Raw genomic sequence first — 20,386 nt, 5'->3', positions numbered from 1 at the left:
CTATGATATAGAGAAACACCAACTTCCTTACAGTCAATCAAGAAATTCATTCAAGGGACATAAATTACTTTCAACTCTTTTTAATAAACCTGCAGTGTACACAGCATTGCTCAAACTACAAAAACCTCTCTGCCACAAAGGAATTATATATGCCTGCCAGAAAAGCTAACAAATGAAAGCAGGGCATTTTAAGGACCAAATAAATGACAATAATAGCTAATATTTATTGAGCATTCACCATGTACTGATACTGCATTATCTCATTTGATCCTCATAATAGTAGCTACTTATTAGAGTTTTTAAGATACCCATTTTATAGATGAAGAAACTGAGCGAAGCTAACTAACTTGTCCAAGGGCACACAGATAGTAAACGGCAGAACAAAAATTTAAACCTGGAACTCTGCCTCCAAAGCCTGAGCTCACACACACCACAACATATGAGTATGTGTGGAACTGAGAAGTGAGAAAGACCACCATTGACCAGCATGATCAGTCAAGCAGGTAACCATGAGAAGAGTCCCAGAAAAATGGGTAAAAGGTGGAGAGCAGAGAGATAAGGGTGAAATCCTTAGGTAGGAGACCCAAATAAAGAAGTTTCAGAAGCAGGAACTCAAAATGTATATTCAGAATACAAGGAAATAGACATTCTGGTTAAACAGAGACAGGAAGTATGAAGAAGCAGAGACAAAGGTGAAGCCAAAGGAGAGAAGGCCATGAGTGGGAGGCTGAGGAAGACACGGTCTGAGAGAATACAGGTGGGAAGGCTCCCAATGATGACACACCAACAAGAGAGGTACAGGACAGAGGGAGAGGTGAGAAAGGGCCCAGAAAGAAAAGAAATGAGCAAGAAATAGAATAAGGGAATTGTCAGTGGGGTTTTGTGGCTGATTAGATGAGAGTGAAAAGAAAGACAGCAAGTGGAAAAGAAAGACCAAAGCTCCCTTGAGGCTCCCAACATTAAGTGTGTGGGCAATGACAGCTATGTCCTCTGTTCCAAACTCACGGGGTTACAGATTTTATAACACAGGAGGCTCTCTGTGAATATTCACTACACTCATGAATAAATGAATGAGTGATGTACTGTTGAGAAAATGGATATACACAAAAAATGGAAATTTTAAAAGTATTTTTTTAAAGATTTTATTTATTTATGAGAGAAAGAGAGAGAGCACGAGGGGGGGGTAGGGAGAGAGGGACAAGCAGACTCCCCCCTGTGCAGGGAGCCCAACACAGGGCTTGATCCCAGGACCCTAAGATCATGACCTGAGCCGAAGGCAGATGCTCAACCGACTGAGCCACCCAGGTGCCCCCAGAAATTGGAAATTTAGAGCAATAATTCTATTGCTGATGTTCACAAATATTTACTAACTTATTGAAGAATATTTTCCATATATTTATGTGTCAGGACCTATGTTTACCTCTAAAGTGAGCATTCAATCTATATAAATCCTCATCCCTGCCTTCTAGAAGCCCCATCTACTAAGGAAACATATGAACACAGATCATTAAAATACAGTGTAGTAAGGAATATAATACTAATTATAATACAATGGAGTTAAGAACTAACAGCTGTGAGAACATATAGTAAAGTGCTCCTCACTTAAGCAAGATAAACCAGGAAAACAATTCTACCACAGTGCTGAGGGTAAGTACGCCCCTTCAGATTTCGGCATGCAACTACAAAGGGTAAAGGTGTTGCCGTGAAGTAGACAAGATGGGACAGAAATACAACTCTTCCCAGCAGTTTTTCAATGAAAGTGAGGAATGTACTAAGGTGTAAATTCAGCAGGAGACTGAATCATGGGAAAGATACTCAGCATGTCACTAGCTGAGGGAATAGGAAAGAGATTGACGGGAGATCTAAGATAACTAGAAGAGAAGGACTCCTTAAAGGGGCTCATCTCAAAAGAGCCAAAAGAGACTTGTAGTTACACTCCAAGAGGAGGAGGAGAGCTCATCCTATAAGACAGAAGAAAAGAAGGTAGCAATAAGTATCTTTAAATGTAAATCTGAAAGTGGAGGGAGAGAAGTTTAGCAGGCATTGCCTAAATAGTTTCTATTTTCTCTATGAAATATGAGCTAGACCATACTGGCTGGTGAGAAAGAGGCTGAGGGAGAGGGAAGAAGAATTTTATTGGTTGATAATTGGTGTGCAGTGTTACTGCCCTCTGCTACATGTTTACTGATTTGTGAAGTGAAAAATTTGTCCTTATATCTCTCTTGAAATCTATGCAGAAACTAGTTATGGCACAATGTCCATAGGGGGACAGAACACAAGGTTACAAAAGCATATAACGCTAATGGAATAATCATTTCTGCATTTGCAAAGCAATTAAAAAAAAACATTAGCTAATTAATTAGCTCAATGATTACTTTATCCCTGTAGGTATATGTGTACAAGAACTGTTTTTTTGTTTTTTGTTTTTTGTTTTTTTGTCTCCTTTGAGGCATTCGAAGACACAAGAGATTTTGTCTCAGTGGGAATGTTGTGGTAGATTACATTTGCTGTAAATAAGTGACATTTTTAGAAAGCAATGAGTTCCACTGAATTTATCCTGAAGAGAAAAAAAAAATGCAAAGCTAAATAGGAGACTCTCAGAATCAGACTAAATATTCATAATAAGCCTAAAAAGTAGCTGCTCCTCATTCTGGCTTTCTGAGGGCATTGGCGGCAAATAGCTCCAACTTCACAGAAAATACTAGGCTGGAACAAAAGTCAAGATGTGCCACCCATCTCAAAACAAAGGTATCCAACTGCCTGGTATTTATACCAAGAGGAGCTACTTTCCACTCAGGTCCCATAATGAAAATCATTCCTCCATTAACAGGTTGAGCAATATCAATTTGCCCAGCCGAAGTGGGAAATCAAGCAAAACCCATCTTCTTCTCAGAACACTCAAGGGCAAGGTGAAGGAAATAGGTAATTGTATCCAGTCTCCCAGCAGGACATTTTTTGCCTGATTAAATGACCTGTCCTAGGAAGTGGAGCCTCTAACTGGTAGTGAAAGACCAGTCCCTAGAGTGGGTTGAATCATGAATCACCCACCTTTTCCTGAGGAGCTTATTTCCTTTTCTTCTTCACCAGGTCTTTTGACTAAGTTGGTGAAGGGGGCAGCAGCAGTGTTGCCATTGCAACTCCAGGCCTTGCTGAACTGTGTGACCCTGGACAAGCATCTCATCTCCTTAAATTCAAAGTAGTAATGGTAACAGGATCCTCCTCACCAGTTTGTTGTGAGAATTAAATTAGGAAATATGTACGAAGCACTTAACTGTGTAGACATACACTTTTCATGCATTTACATTGTTAAGTGCTCGATAATTGTTAGTCTTTACTGTTGCTGTTATGATTTTAGTTGCTGTGGTTATAATGGTTTTGGACATGATGCCAGTAGAGGTCTGAGGAAAGAGAAATAATTATAAGTGACTAATAGGTGATGGCAGTGGCCGGGAACCTCGAATCCTACCACAAGGGCAACCCTATGAGTCTCGGTGGGACATGTTTAAGTCAACTGATTTGGAGATTAATCAGGAAAAGTTTTCAACATGATAAATCTGGTCTAATTAATTGGTCTCATTCTTTCTTTTCAGAAGGCTTGTTCACTGAAGAGCTTAGGACCTTATGCTTGGAAAGAACTAAAAAAATCAACAAACACTGTCTACTTATTTGATGCTATAATCTGTTCTACAAATTGAGCAAGATGGTTGTCCAGACCCTACTTGGGTGCCTTGAGTGATAAAGAATGCATTACTTTAAAGGCAGCTTTGAACAGCTCTCACTGAAATGTCTTCTTATTGGATATATTGTGGGCATTGGAGGCAAATAGCTGCCACTCATTTGCCACTAGTTCTTCTTCCTGAGGATATATGAGCCACATTTAATCCCACTTCCATAGGACAGTCCTTCATGTATGAAGCCAACCCCTGGGCTCAGGCATCTTTTCTTCCTCAGGTTAAATACCCCTGGATCAGTCAACCCCTTTTTTTTTAAAGATTTTATTTCTTTATTTGAGAGAGAAAGAGAGAGAATACACAATCAGGGGGAGCAGCAGACTCCCCGCTGAGCAAGGAGCCTGACTCGGGGCTCCATCCCAGGACCCTGGGATCATGACCTGAGCCAAAGTAGACATTTAACCAACTGAGCCACCCAGGGGCCTCTCAGTCAACTACTTTTATGTCAGAGTCCTTCGTCTTTTTCATAGCTCAACTCTAAACATGTTCTAATCTCTCAATTAGATAGCTAACCTTTTAAAAGCTTAATATTCAGAACTGAATGGAAATACTTCCAGTAATCATACTAGCGCATAGTGATGATGATGATGATGACGATGATGATAACAATTTACCAGTCTGCCAAAAAACTACTAGAATTAATAAATGAATTCAGTAAAGTTGCAGGATACAAAATTAATATATAGAAATCTGCTGCATTTCTATACACTAATAACAAAGTAGCAGGAAGACAAATTAACAAAACAATCTCATTTACAATTGCACCAAAAAAGAGTAAAATATCTAGGAATAAACTTAACCAAAGAGGTTAAAGACCTCTACTCTGAAAACTTTTATAATACAATCATGAAAGAAATTGAAGATGACACAAACAAATGAAAAGATATACCATATTCATGGATTGGAAAAATTAATATTGTTAAAATGTCCATACTACCCAAAGCAATACACAGGTTCAATGTCATCCCTATCAAAAAAGCAATAGTATTTTTCATAGGACTAAAACAAATAATCCTAAAATTTGTATAAAACTACAAAAGACCCTGAATACCCAAAGCAATCTTGAGAAAGAAGAACAAAACTGGAGGTATCACAATCCCAGATTTCAAGATATATTACATAGCTGCAGTAATCAAAACACTATGGTACTGACATAAAGAAAGATACAAAGATCAACAGAACAGGATAAAGAACTCAGAAATAAATCCACACCTACACGGTCAATTAATCTATGACAAAAGAAGCAAGAATATACAATGGGTAAAAGAGAGTCTGTTCAATAAATAGTGATGGGAAAACTGAAGAGCTACATGCAAAAGAATGAAACTGGGACACTTTCTTCACCATACACAAAAATAAACTCAAAATGGATTAAAGACCGAAATGTCAGACCTGAAGCCATAAAAGTCCTAGTAGAAAACATAGGAGGTAATCTCTTGGACATCAACCTTAGTTAACATTTTCTAGATATGTCTCCTCAGACAAGGGAAACAAAAGCAAAAATAAACTATTGGGACCACACCAAAATAAAAAGCTTTTGCACAGTAAATGAAACCATCAACAAAATGAAAAGGCAACCTACTGAATAGGAGAAGATATCTGCAAACAATATATCTGATAAGAAGTTAATATAAAGAATATGGAAAGAACTTAACACCAAAAAACCCCACAAAAATCCAATTAAAAAACGGGCTGAGAGGGGCACCTGGGTGGCTCAGTCGTTAAGTGTCTGCCTTCGGCTCAGGTCATGATCCCAGGGTCCTAGGATCGAGCCCCACATCAGGCTCCCCTGCTCTGCGGGAAGCCCTCTTCTATCTCTCCCATTCCCCCTGCTTGTGTTCCCTCTCTTGCTGTGTCTCCCTCTGTCAAATAAATAAATAAAATATTAAAAAAAAAAAATGGGCTGAGAACCTGAATAAACCTTTTTCTCAAAGAAGACATACAGATGGCCAAAGGACACATGAAAGGATGGTCAACATCACTCATCATCAGGTAAATGCAAATCAAAGCCACAATGAGTTACCTTATACGTGTCAGAATGGCTGGTATTAAAACAATAAGAAATAACTGTTGGTGGGAATGCAAGCTGGTGCAGCCACTCTGGAAAACAGTATGGAGGTTCCTCAAAAAGTTGAAAATAGAGCTACCATATGATCCAGCAATTGCACTACTGGGTATTTACCCCAAAGATACAAAAGTAGGGACCCGAAAGGCTACGTGCACCCCGATGTTTATAGCAGCAATGTCCACAATAGCCAAACTGTGGAAAGAGCCAAGATGTCCATCAACAGATGAATGGATAAAGAAGATGTGGTATATATATACAATGGAATATTATGCAGCCATCAAAAGGAATAAGCTCTTGCCATTTGCAACGACGTGGATGGAACTGGAGGGTATTATGCTGAGCGAAATAAGTCAAACAGAGAAAGACATGTATCATATGACCTCACTGATATGAGGAATTCTTAATCTCAGGAAACAAACTGAGGGTTGCTGGAGTGGGGGGTGAGGTGGGAGGGATGGGGTGACTGGGTGATGGACACTGGGGAGGGTATGTGTTCTGGTAAGCGCTGTGAATTGTGCAAGACTGTTGAATCTCAGATCTGTACCTCTGAAACAAATAATGCAATATATGTTAAGAAAGAAAAAAAGAAGAAGAAGAATGTAGCAGGAGGGGAAGAATGAAGGGGGGGAAATCGGAGGGGGAGAAGAACCATGAGAGACAATGGACTCTGAAAAACAAACTGAGGGTTCTAGAGGGGAGGGGCTTGGGAGGATGGGTTAGCCTGGTGATGGGTATTGAGGAGGGCACGTTCTGCATGGAGCACTGGGTGTTATGCACAAACAATGAATCATGGAACACTATATCTAAAACTAATGATGTAATGTATGGGGATTAACATAACAATAAAAAAATTAAAAAAAAAAAAACAATAAGAAATAACAAGTGTTGGCAAGGATTTGAAGAAAAAAGAACCCTCATGCACTGTTGGTGAGGATGTAAATTGGTGTGGCCATTGTGGCAAAAGGGTGAAGGTTCTTCAAAAAATTAAAAAAGAAGTACCATTAGATTCCATAATTCTACTACTGGGTATTTACCCAAAGAAAACAAAAACACTAAATCAAAAAAATATATGCACTCCTATGTTTATTGCAGCATTATTTACAATAGCCAAGATAGGGAAGCAACCTAAGTGTCCATCAATAGATGAATGGATAAAGAAGATGTGGTATATACTTAAAATGGAATATTATTCAGCTATAAAAAAAGAATGAAATCTTGCCAATTGTGACAACATGGATGGACTAGAGGGTACTATGCTGATTGCAGTAAGTCAGAGAAAGATAAATACCATATTATTTTATTTATATGTGGAATCTAAAAAAATAAGAAAAACAATAAAAAATAATACAAACACTGAAACAGATCCATAAATACAGAGAATAAACTGGTGGTTGCTAAAGGGCACAAGCATGGGCAAAATGGGTGAAGAGGCATAGGAGGTACAGGCTTCCAGTTACAGAATGAATAAGTCACAGGGATGAAAGATACAGCATAGGGAATATAGTCAATAGTATTATAATAGCATTGTATGGTGATGGATAGTAGCTACCCTTGCATAACACACAGAGTTATTGAATCACTGTGTTCTATACCTAAAATTAATATAACTATAGTCGTGTGTCAACTACACTTTAATTTAAAAAATCTATCAAAGGTTTTCTATTTATCAAGCATCATTTTAAGGGTTTTACATTTATTATCTCAGTTAATACTCACCACAACCCTATGAAACAGGTATAATTATTCTCCTCATTTAATAAGCAAGCAGAATGAGGCACAGACAGGGTTAAGTAACTTGCCCAGCATTCCACAGCTAGTGTGAGTAGAGCTAGGCTTTGAAGCCAAGAACTCTAGCCCCAGAGCCTGCTCTCTTAGTCAATAAATTATACTATAAAACTATTACCCCCTTTGTTTTATAGATCACACCTCTATTAATTCAGCCTCAAATCATGTAGGCACATATTTTCTATCATTTAAGCTTCCTGCTATTCAAAAAGTTGATGAGCATACTCTCTCACCTTTCCTCAAGTCCCTAATATAAACATTAAGTAAGAAGAAGCACTATGACATCCACCTAAAACTTCTATATAGGTCAAAACAAATCCTTCATCAAGACTCATTGGAAAGTTTAAATAGTTACTCCTTTACTGACTAGTTCCTACATCCAATTCCTTTTCCCCCATCTTGTTGATGAGGATATCACAGAATGTATTGCCAAATACCTTGCTGATATTTGGTTATGCTTTCCTGAGTTGTAAGTATGGTAATAATATAGAATGGAAATGTGAGTTTGGTTCACGTGATATGGCTTATTTTCAGTGTTTCTGATGAACGACTGTGGTTCTGCTGATCACTTTTTTCTCTCCTATGGGCTCATATCTTCTGTTAATAATGCACTCCAAAATCTTTCCCAGATTCCAGTGAAGCTCACAGGCTCATAGTTCGCATTATCTACACTTTTTTCCATCTTTAGTCTTGAGGAATCTTCCCCAATCTCAACCATTTCTCAAAAACCACAACTGGATTTCAAAAAGTCTTATTTACAAACTCTCCCTGTATCCTGAGATATCATTCATCCAAGTCAAGAAATCTGAATGAGTGCAGAGCAATTAGGTGCTTTCTAACAGCCTCTGATATTAAATTTCCTATCTCTGTCTATCTTTTCCTGTCCAAAGACCTATCTTCTTGTCAGAGAAGAAAGGGGTAAAAACAGGAGTAAGAGGAATTCTTTCACATCACTTAGGGCTCCATGTTGCAAATGACAGAAAATCCAGCTCCTGCTGGTTTAGACAAAAGAAGGAATTACTCAGTCTTGGCTGGAAATCAGGGGTACTTTGGTTTGAAGACTGTTTGATCAGGGCCTTAAAAATGTCACCAGGATCTAGCTTCTCCCCAGCTTTTGGCTCTGCTCTTCTCCATTCTGGCTTCATTTTTGGTCTCTATGTGTTGGCAAGATGGCAGCCAGAAACTCAGTTTTATATCATCCCAAGTTCTAACCCAAAGAAAGGAGAACTACGTCCCTACAGCATATAAGCTAAAGTCCTGAGCTTGTATGTCACTGATCCAAATCGGGTTAACCACCCACCTATGAACAAAATAACCATGGCCAAGGGAACGGAAATCTCTGATTGACTAGAACTCACATGCTCACCAAGGCAGCCAGGAGTCGAGTCAGTGCCCCTGAACCACTGGATTGAAAATGAAGGGGAATAAAAGTCTTTATTCAAAAGAAGGAGAAATGGATACCAAGTTTCTAAAAAAAAACGCTCACCATATCTATTTCTCCATCTCCATCTTTCATCCATCAGCATCGACTATGAGCAGCAAACCATATTTCAGTATTTTTATTCTGGCACTAATGGAAGAACCACTTTCCATTTGCCACAGTACTGCAATACTAAATATCCTTGAAGCTTCAGCCCTCTTGATACTATTCCTTAGGTACATACAACTTTCTCACAGTCATCCTGGACTAAGTGCTCATACCTTGCCCCCTCTGTGAAATAAACCTCCTGTTCTTCACAATTCCCAGCAGCTCAGGGTTTTATTCTTCTTCCTCTGTGACACAGAGGGCTTTGCTCTCTCCTACCCATTTCAGTTCCTTATAATCTAGGAGGTAATCTCTTTTCCAGAAGATCCAATTTATTCTCTTTACAAAAACTTTATTCTTAAGCTGATGCATATGGTATTGCCAATTTTTGATCCTTCTTTTACCCCCCAACATGGCAACTTCTATTGTCAGCCCAACAGGCAGCTCCTGAGACACAGTTTCTCTCTTTTCTTCTTCTGCCACAGCTTCCATTTCCTAGTCTCTGAGTCACGTTTCCATTCTTTCTATCTTGTTGAAATCATATCCTTCTTGGTCTCCTGTTTGTATTGGTTTTTCTCTTCTGTCAAAGCATGCTTTCCTCCAAGCCCACACAGTGCTCCTTTGCACAGCTTCCTAAGAGTAGGAAAATAAATCCTACCTTGCTATCCAAAATTTAATAAGCAATAACTTGTACATCTACTTTAGAGGTTCTCCACAGTCGTGTGCATTTGGTTTAGCAGGGATCACTACTCTCTTTACAGAAAAAGACATGGATGTCCAAAGAGACCATATCATTTTCTAATTATCTAATAATCTGGAGGCCAAGTTCCAATTCAGTTGCTCTTCTTGTTAAACCACATTGGACTCTCCTAATTTCTGCAGTTTTTAAATTGCAGAACCAGCAAAGAGCAGTATGTAGTTCCTTGGCCAGATCTAATCAATTTGGTTTCATTTAATAACAAATAATAACATGAACATCTGCGCAGTGCTTTACAGTTTATAAAGTACCTCCATCTTCTTAATCCCATTTGTTCCTGACATAAAAATGCCTGAAGTAGGTATTATTATCTGATGCAGACGGGGGCTACGAGCAGTCAAACGACCTGCTCTTACTACGGCAGCTGGCAATGAATGAATCTAGACAAGATTCAGACCTAGACTTGTGTTTCTCCTCTCATCTTCCATGCTGACTCAAAAACCCTCACTTGGTCTCTGTTCACCCTGGGGCCACACACTATTCTCAATGCTAGGGAAAAGAGGAGTTTTAGTCCCGATGCCATCACCTAATTTACCTGATTATGAACAGAGCGATTTATCATGGACTGAGAAATCAGGAAGGAAACCCCAGCACAAGAGCTAGAGAAGCACAGAGGTAGGGAAAATGAAAACAGGGGAGAAAGAAAAAAGTGTAGTGAGTGAAGAAGCGAGGACAACACAAAAGAAAAACCAGAAGAGAAACTGTGATAGCATAAGAGACAGAAGCAGCAAAACAGTGAGATGGCATAAAATGAATATATTTTTTAAAAAAAAGCAACAACAAACACATTATCCCAAAGCCCGCAGGTGCCAGCAATTCAAATAAACATATAGCAATTAACAGAATTAACACAGACTTAAATAGCTTGGCTCACCAGATGTGGACTCCTATCAGGGTTCTATAAAATGTAAAGTTATTACAGATTAAACCATTAATCATCTGTTCAAAGACTATCTCTGGCTGCAAAACCCCATTCGGTTTTAAATGGCTAATAATCACAAAGGGATGTGGGATGTAATGTTGCACAATGATGTTCTACCCAATCCTTTTTCCTTTAAATATGTGTTCCACGCTCCCGATACTCCTGCTTCTCCCTCCTCCACATCAGAGACTCCATGAGGAAAGAGAGGTGAGAGGGACCAAGCTGTCCCAGACACCTCAGCAGCACTGAGCTTCTCCCTGGACAAATGGGAGATGGAAACGGAAAACCAATATACTGGGGGAGAAGTAACAGACTGAGATGAAAGGAGGATGATGTGCAAAGAACCAAATCAAGCAACAGGGAAGATCCCAACACACAGGAGGATACCGCGATGGGCTTGAGGAAGTTTCCTCTCCCTGGTCCTGAATCTGATAGAAACACTACCGTGCACCTCAGTCCAGACTTGGCTTTCCTCTGCTACCTTGTGCTTCATCCAACAATAACAGCTCAGCAATGCCAAGGACAAAGGAAAGGAGAAAGGCACATCCTGACAGAGACAGTCACTGGAAACTGAAATGGAGTCAGAAAGAAGTGCTTTCCTATAGAAATTTTAAGATTCTGAAAGGCGCTCTCCAGGCCCAAGGCCACAGTCAATGGATCAACCCTCCCAACCCTGCTCTTCAATTTCCTAGGGCAAAAATATACACCAGCTGGAAGTAATAAATGGAGTAACTTCAGTTCTCAAGTAATTTAAAGCCTGATGGATAAGATGCCAACCTGACTGTGTCATTCTACTACTTAAGATCTTTCAATAGCTCCCCATTAACCTAGAAAATAAAGTCCAAAGGTAGAGTATGAGATAAAGTTCTCTATGACCTGGTCCCTACTTAACTTTGCAGCTACATTTTCAAAATTCTTCATCTTATAATTTGTGCCCTGAAATGAGCAAAGTGTAAGTTCCTCACCCAGACACTACTGTGAGTCCGGCGCCCGTGCCTTTGCTCATGCTGCCCCATTGTCCTGGAGCTCCACTCCCTCCATTCTGCCATGTTCACTTCTGTTTGTCTTCGAGACTCACATTAGCTCCTCCACACAGCTTTCCTGAACCCCAGAATATATAAGTCCTTCTCCTCAACAGCCCCACTGCACTTGTGAATGCCTCTTTTTACTAACCATCTTTTATCGAAATTATACCCATGTATCTGTCTCCCCCACTAACTGTGTGGTCCTCTAAGGTGGAAACTGTGTCTGAATCTTTCTTTCTTATTTAGCACAGTCCCTGGTATCCTGTAGGTTTATAGGATTTATCTGTTGATCTAAATTCCACCAAATTGTAGAGCTCCATGAGGTTAGCTCATTCATTCCTTTATTTATTCCAGACATACTTAATGAGTGTTGTTGTTGTTTTTTTAATGCCAGGAACTCTGCTAGGTTCTGGGGAGACACCTGTGAACAGAAGAGGACTTTGTCATCACAGAATTAGCTCACATTTTAATAGATGGAGATTGACAGTTGTCAAATACATGACCGAAGGCAACAAAACAAGGTAATGATTGAGGGCGAGTGGGGTGGGTTTCCCCACTTCAGAAAAAAATGAAAGGACTTTAGCGGGGCAAATCTCAGAAAAGGGCTGGTTTTTCTTCTGATTGTGACTTGCTAATATAGGAGATATGGAGATACTGCCCATGCTAATGTATACAAGTGTATGGTTATATTTGTATTCATAAACTGTTTATAAGGGGTATTACATAATCCTTAATAATAATCATTATAGCAATATACACATGTCTGTATGGTGTTATTTTTATATATAATATTTAAGAACATAGCAAAGGTCCTAGTATATCCATGTTAGGGAGGAAACAGACTCAAATACGATCGGTGGTTTATTCCAGGCCATAGAGCCAGTGACAAAGCTTATATTCCCAGCCAGATTTTTTTACTGTAAACCCAGTGTTCTTTTCTCTATACAATGATACCTCTGTCAAAGCCTTTTCAATCCTGTTCTTCCTAGAGGAAGTTCCAACCCACTCCTCTCAGCCTTGCTGAGCCTTTCTATATAATGCTTCTCTCGAATCAGAAAGCTAGGAACTTCCTGAAAGATTCAACTGTTGCCATGTCAAGATGTTCTTTACTGATTCCAAGAAAATCACATGGTTAATAGTGCCTGGAAGCATTTATCTAAAATATTAATTTTACAAACATGTTCATTTCCAAGATTATTTATTTAAACATAATTAATTTGCAAACATGATTTCACTCAGCAAATGTTTACTGAGAGCCCAGTAGATGCTAAGAACCATTCTAGGAGCTACAAACCCTAAAGATCAAAAATAAGACCCACATGTTAAAACATGGAAACATGGGGCGCCTGGGTGGCTCAGTTGGTTAAGTGTCTGCCTTCGGCTCAGGTCACGATCTCAGGGTCCTGGGATTGAGCCCCATTGTTGGGCTCCCTGCTCAGCAGGGGAGTCTGCTTCTCCCTCTCCCTCTACTACTACCCCCCTGCTTGTGCTCTCTCTCTATCAAATAAATAAGTAAAATCTTAAAAGAAAGAAAAGAAAAGATGGAAACACAACAAGCAACACGATGCTGAGCTGGTAGTTTTTAAGTGTACACAAATCTTGTATTGATAACTAGTTTTTAAGTGTACACAAATCTTGTATTGATAACTAGGGCGTGGGGAGAACCACAACAGTCCGAGGACAATTTGGATAGTCTTTGTCTTGGCTTTTACAGCAGTAGGAAGCTAGGAAGCTAGTACACCCAGGTGAAAACCACAATCATTCTGCTCAACAGTGGAGCCAGAACTTAACTTTTGAGTGTTGAAGTAACTGTAGTTCCAAAGATAAAGCCTATTTTGTACCACACACAAAGTTATCCACGATCTGGAAGAGAAACTGAAGTCCTTTTACCATGTCCCCATTTTGAAGAAAATAATACATGAAAGTACCCAGCTCAGCTTAAGGCAACACAGAGCCACAAAAGGCAAGCAAAGACAGAAAAAGGAAGAAAGAGATAGGGAAGAAGGGCTTGTTAAATAACTAGACACTGTTCTAAGTGTAAATAGTTAAAAGCGGGTAGGTGGGATTTATCAAGGAGAGAAATCCCAACCTAGCTGGAAGCTTCCGCCGTTCACTAAATGTCAAAGACAAATACCAAGAACAAGAGAAGAATTTCCCAGACCTGCCCTACAAAAAAGTGAACAGCAGAAAGAAAGAATATGCCAGGACTACATGAGACTCGAAGTTACCTGTTTAAGACACTCAGACAGAGGAGAAAGCTTCCCAGATCCCTTAGAAACACCACAATACTGTATGTAACAGAGAGATGAGGTTATAAGTTAACGGAGTTCTCATTTTGCCTACCGTTTCCCCCAGCATGGGCTGGACTTTCTTTTTTCTGACTTGATCTGGGTTTAAATGCAGATTTATGCTGCTAGTTATGTATATATTTTTACTACTAAGTACTAATTATTTCTGTTATTGACACCATTTTTCAGAACTGCCTTTAATTTTCAAGCTTATAGTAACACTTTTTATGGGCTTTTGAAGCTTTCTGCTCTCTACACCTGGGCAATATGTGTGCGTGTGTGTGTGTGTGTGTGTGTGTGCATACAGATTTTATTTACTTTAGGTTTTGTGTGGATGGAGCCATCAGAGATACCTTTGTGTTTTTATGAGCTTTGTTTCAAAATGTTCAGGAGCATCCTTCCTGATTGATAATTTGCAGTTGGGAAATTGCCCCTTTGTCTCAAAATACATAATTGAGAGATGGTGCAACATAATTGTGTACAGGGGAAAATTAGTTCTAGAGGCCACCCCTAGATCCTGTCCGGGAGAAATCCTGTCCACGCTCAAGGCTGTTTCACTACCCAAAAATGGATGAGCTCTCCACAGCAATCAATGCCTCATTCATTCCTGAGCCACGTCCGTGGTAGCAGAATGTTCCTATCTAATCCTGACAAGAGTACAATGCCAGTGTGTGTGATTTAACACTGTTTAAGCATCTTTCAGGGTTCATTAGATGCTGAGCAGTTTATACCTTTTTTCTATCCAAATGGGAGTAAATCCCAGAGTGGAAGTGTTCTCTGTCTCCTGCAATTCTGTCAGGAATGACCACTGGTGTCCCTGTAGCCGGCGGAAGGCTAGCTAATGTCCAGCAGAAAGAGGGAACCCTTTCTGGGGTTCTCTTCCATAATTTGTCCTTCAGACCAAGAACAACACAGAGCTATAATTGGATTTTTCCCTCCTTTGTCATGTCTCTCTTTCCTACCCCTTCCTCTCAACTCACACGCGTTTACTGCCTCAAGGCCCAGCTCAAATATCAATTCTTCTCTGAAACGGACTTCCCCCTAAAATGTGTCTGTTTCCTCTAATTCTACTCAATTAGGACATTTGGTCTGTGGCACTGAACACACAGTGTCCTGAGCTGTACTCGCTCACCTCCAGATCTCATCTCCCTTCCTAGATCATAAAGCCCTCAAGCACGGAGACCACGGCTTAGAAAGAGCAGCTAAATTCAGTTACAATACAAACACGGTGCCCAATGATGACTTGATAAATGTATCCACTCCAGAAATACTTATTATGCATCTACTATACACCAGGCATAATGGACCCAACTCCTGTTTTGACATGGCTCACAGTCAAGTGACGTGAATGCACGCATGTACAATGCCATCTCGTATGATAACCGATGTTCAACAAATTTCAAATAACCATAATCAGAATAAAACATGTGCCCTGAGAGGAGTCTCATAACATGTCACAAGGGATCTTTATCTACAAGAAAGAACACTGTTAGCTTCTCAAAGAATTTCCCCAGGGAAGGGGTGTAGATATCTTAGGCAATCAGGCTTAGCTTAGATTAAACAAAAATGTGCAGTTCACAGCTCGGATGACAGAGTATTCTGAAAGAACTCTACCAAATCAAGTCTGATTCTTTTTGCCTCAACAATTGACCTTAGAGAACTTACACTTGACTGAAGCTCCTCTACTCTCAGACAGAGGTCTCAACACATAAGCTACAATAGTAATAAATGAGTAATGGCAAAGCCCCACTGCTTTCTCACAGCTGCTAGCTTTCAGGGGATAAAAAAAAGAAAAAAGAAAAGGAAAAACCAGTCTTCTGGGCCTTAATGTTACATTCTGAAAATTTTCCTTTATCTCAAATAATGAGACTCTTGGGAACACCAAGCTTGGCAAAGGTAAAATAATACATATGTTATGCTTTAGACAAGATACACAACCACAAATTGAGCTACTTTTAGCTAGAGCTTCCCTACTTGACAAGTCGAAGTAGGAAATCAAACTTTACAAGGTGTAGTTCTTGTGACATTGAACTCCTTTCAACTCTGCTATTTCGTTTAATTTATAAAGCACCTCTACCTGTGGGATACAGTATCCCATTAGGCAGATGAGGAAACAGAATCACAAGATATGTAAGTGGCAAACCCAAGGTCATGCAACCAGCTTAAGCAGGAACCAAAACCTAGGACCTTACTTCCAAGCCCAAAGTCTTTTTTGCTACAACCTATGGCCTCAAAGAATGGATTAGAGGACAGAGCCCCTCATTGAACTGGAAATTCATTTGTTCTTGGGACAGTCAACGAATTAAAGAGAGCATGTGACCGTTACCTCTTTAAGGCAGCCCATGAAGTTGTTGCTGACGGGTGAGCCTGGCAAGTCAGCAGTACTTGGGCTTCCTCCCACGTAGAAGAAGTCGTCCGAGCCCAGCATGGTGTAGTCCTCTTGAGTGTAGCCCGTCGTGGTAAGGATGCCATCCACAGAGATTGTCACCTGGTGGAGGGACATAGGGACAAAAAAAAAGTCCCAACAATGACTTTACAGTCCTATCAAAATCCGGTGGCTTCCCCTACCTGTGGCATCACTTTCATTAAGATTTTGGTGAGGTATTCTTTCTAATTTGGTTTGATTTTGGTAGGCGCAGCCAAGTTCCATTTTCTGGTCTGCCTTCCCTGCAACCCAAGCCTCCAGCTTTCCTCTGCAGACTCCCAGGAGACTTTGGGGGAATTGCCAAGATGAGCAACTTGCTCTACCCATTGCACTCTTTACTCAGTCAGGCTAGAAAATGGAACTATCCTCAGACGACATCACTTGTCTCAGTTCATTGGTAAAATGATTGTTTATTTTTTGAATGATTGTTATTTATGGTGGTAGTGAGAAACAGCAAAGGAGACATTTGACAATGGGGTTTGTTAGGGTTGGTCTTTGGTGGTGGATGGTTTTTTTTCCTTTTTTCTTTTCTTTTTTTATTTTCTTTTTTATTCGTTTCTTTGGGGGCTCACACCACGCTGACAAACATGCATTCGGGGAGGGAAGGAGAAGGGTCTCATTTTTGATATGTCATGGATGGTACATGCCATGGACTACCCCCAGGACACCAACCCCTGCCCTCCCTTCACTGCCGTCACCACCACCAAAAGGAGAAATGACCCAAACCAAAAAGGCAACTCTAACAAAAAGAAAGGAATATGAGGCATAATAACCAAAATAAAAATAATAAGAATGCCCACAGGGAAGAAACAGCACCCACACGCCCAAAATCCATGAAAGGAGCAGAGGGCAAAGAGAAAAGATGGGGCCTCAAAGCGTGCACGCACCATACGCTGACACACCCATGCGAAAACCATCAGGAGCCAAGAGAAAAGGCAGAAGAAAAAGGGCAGGGAAGTGGGTAGGGGTGAGGAAAACCAAAGGGAAGAATCAAAATCCACTTCACACTTACATGCACTGAACAAAGTGGAACACAAGATGGAGGTAAAAACAAACAACCAAAAAAAAAAAAAAAACCCAAACCACTCAAAACTAAAGGGTTGTCTTTCCCCTGCCTGCCACCTCCCTCACTAAAAAAAAAAAAAAAAAAGAAAAGAAAAAGTCCAAACCTAACCCCAAAATATATGAAGGATGAGAGGAGAATGAAGAAGAGTGGAGACAAAAATGAAGAGAGAGAAGAGTGTGGAACTGGGCTGATGATTGACAGGTTGTTAGTAATGAGGAGGAAAATGGCGGGACAAACTCTGATGTCCATGGGGAAATCCACGAGACAGGAACATGCCATGCAGAGTCTGTACGGAGAACACACTGGCAGAGCTCCCTTTGGCCACAGTGGGGAATAGGGTGAAAGCCGGGAAAGGAAGAACAGAGGAAATAGAGTACTTTCCTCCCCAGATCACCTGTGGCAGCCCGTGGCCACACCAAAGGGAAAGAAAACTGGGCTTCAGGAGTGGGGAGGAGGGAAGAGAAAGGAGGAACAGTGAGAGGGGACAGGGAGACACAGAGAGAAGAAAGTCCTCAATAGAAAGCCTGTTGTCCCTAGTCTGTAACTTGGAAGTTGCAAAATAAGAAAACAAAACAAAACAAATTTAGCTAAATGGGGAATCTTTCTTTAAAAAAATACTTTTAGGGGAAAAAAAAAATGACAAACTGGAGAAAAGGAAACTGTCCCAGCCAAACTCCTCCAAATACCATTTCTAGGACAGGCACGTCCCCTTCCATTTTTTTTTTTTTTTCTTTTTTTAACAAAAAAGAAAGGCTTGCATTTAATCCAACAAAAGAATTTTAAAAGAAGAAGAAAGGAGTCTAAGGAGGATAAAAGGGGGGTTTGGGAAGGAAAAGGGGGGCAACACACGGCAAACCCAAAAAAAGAGACAATAAGAATGATATCTACCAGACAATGTAGTTTGTTTACCATAGCGTGTCCGATGCCTGAGTGCTTTGCGGAAAAGGGGGAAGAAAGGAAATTAAAAATTGTGAACAGAACGATTGTTAATTAAAAAAACTAAAAACAAAGATGAGTCGTTAGGGTGTTAGTACATTAGTCGGTTAGTAAAATGACACATTGCATGAATGATCTTGTGTTAGTTTTTCAAAAAAAAGGCACCCGACACAGAAAAAGAGAGTGGGGAAGACAATGAGACCAGGACTCTATGGAAAACCTTGGCAGCCAGGGCAGAGCCAGGAAAGGAGCTGCAATCCACCCTGTCATTGAACTCCCCCTTCTTCCAAACACCGCTCAAACCAGACCTCACCCCAGTTAGAATTAGCATCATACTTACTTTCCAAGGGCTCTTCTGAATGAACACCATTTTCCCTTCCCACCCTCTAGCACATACACAGCCCATCTATCCTGAAAAAAAACACCCCTGAAGTTTATCATTTCACATGTAGGTAGATAGATAGGTAGAGCTAAAATACCAATATCCTGGGGACTTTTTTTTTTTTTTAATATATCTGACTCTGACTACATGCATGGATGATTATGACTTTCAATAGAACAACAACAAAAAAAAAACGTAAAGCATCTACAGGTCGCCTCTAGCATAGGAAGGCTACATGATGTAGCTTATTCTGGGTTTCCATAGATGATTAAAGATCCATGACTCCCTTGATTTTGTGTGGATATGTGCAGCTGGAGGGGGACATTCTCCTCTTTGCTTTCCTCTTGGTCGACAATAACTGTGTTGTCGGAGTGCATCAGAATAGTTGGGAGTCTTCTTTATTTCCCAATGTAGTTATTGTTTTGTTTTCTTTGCCAGAATGCTGCCCGTTGGAATCGCTCTCCCCCCATTCCCCTTTAGAAAATGGTTTTCAAGCTTTTAAGCAATTTCTTGTATGGATAACAGAGAGGACTGGCAGGTTAAACATGATTAAAGAAGCCCTACAATTTGTCTCCTCTGACTATTTTCAAATGCTAAGTGGCTAATACACCCTGAGCTGGGAGGCTGGAAGGCTGGAAGATCGGTAACCCCAGTTTTGTGTTTGTGGTTTCACTAAAGCGGCATTAGAGGTAAAACAATTCACATGAGGGCCATGTTCAAGGTCATGGGTTTTAAAACAGACCAAAAACAAACCCAGAGAAACACATCACTACCTTGGTCCCTAATCCCAGTAACAGTCTGGATCAGAGAGTTCACATTCCTTCCTTTAATCAGAAGCCCCAGTAAAGTAGCTGGCCTCAGTCCTGACTTGGCTCAAAGGTTGAACCATGAGTAGATGACCAAGAAGGAAGAAATGGGCAAAGTTCTGCTCCATTTAGTAATGAATACTCCAGGAAACTCCAAGTAAGCATTCCTCGGATGAGTTTTTGCCACAGAAACCATTCGACCTTACCAAAAAAGTAGATGAGACAGTCACAAGCTTGTTATCAAATATTTATGAAGCAATTTACAGTTTAATTGAAATAGACAGGGGCTTCCAACCCCTTCAATTGTCTCCTACAGAACTAAAGAAGATGTTATAAATGTATTTTTAATGGTCAAAATAATAATCTTAGATGATTCAGCACTGAAAGGATTACATTTGCAAAATCAACTCTGCTTTTCGGAGATTTCCCTCTCTTTCAATAAATTGCATTTGGATGCAAAATTCAGTCGGAATTTCATTAAAGACCAATTTTAGGGGCACTTCCTCTATGAGATTCATATTCCCTCTGCCAAGAAATGCCCCCCAACACCCTCAGGCCTCTGTCGCCTTGTCCAGAACTGAGAGCTCTGTTTAGCAGCATCGTTGGTGACAGACAGACACAGTCACCTTCACAACAGAATACTCAGCTTATAAATCGTGGGCATGTCACA

The 20,386-nt window shown here is 40.2% G+C and overlaps 1 protein-coding gene across 23 annotated transcripts in view; it reads right to left on the bottom strand.

The window, feature by feature from the left end:
- Positions 1-20,386, bottom strand: part of NRXN3 (neurexin 3) — a 1,523,557-nt gene that overhangs the window by 1,063,860 nt on the left and 439,311 nt on the right. For 12 of the 23 annotated variants that reach the window (XR_013440796.1, XM_078054033.1, XM_078054039.1 and 9 more), the window contains one exon: positions 16,428-16,589. Coding sequence is in view for 21 of the 23 variants with exons in the window: in XM_078054033.1 (XP_077910159.1) it covers positions 16,428-16,589 (162 nt within the window). In the remaining 2 variants the exon portion in view is untranslated. Of the gene's footprint in view, positions 1-16,427; positions 16,590-18,501; positions 18,526-20,386 lie in introns of all 23 variants that reach the window. The other 11 variants (XR_013440795.1, XM_078054031.1, XM_078054037.1 and 8 more) reach the window with 1 other exon arrangement.

Source organism: Halichoerus grypus, chromosome 8 (genome assembly GCF_964656455.1).
Source record: "Halichoerus grypus chromosome 8, mHalGry1.hap1.1, whole genome shotgun sequence".
Lineage (NCBI taxonomy): Eukaryota > Metazoa > Chordata > Mammalia > Carnivora > Phocidae > Halichoerus > Halichoerus grypus.
The sequence above is the reverse complement of the archived record's forward strand: the minus strand, read 5'-3'. Positions and strand labels throughout refer to the sequence as shown.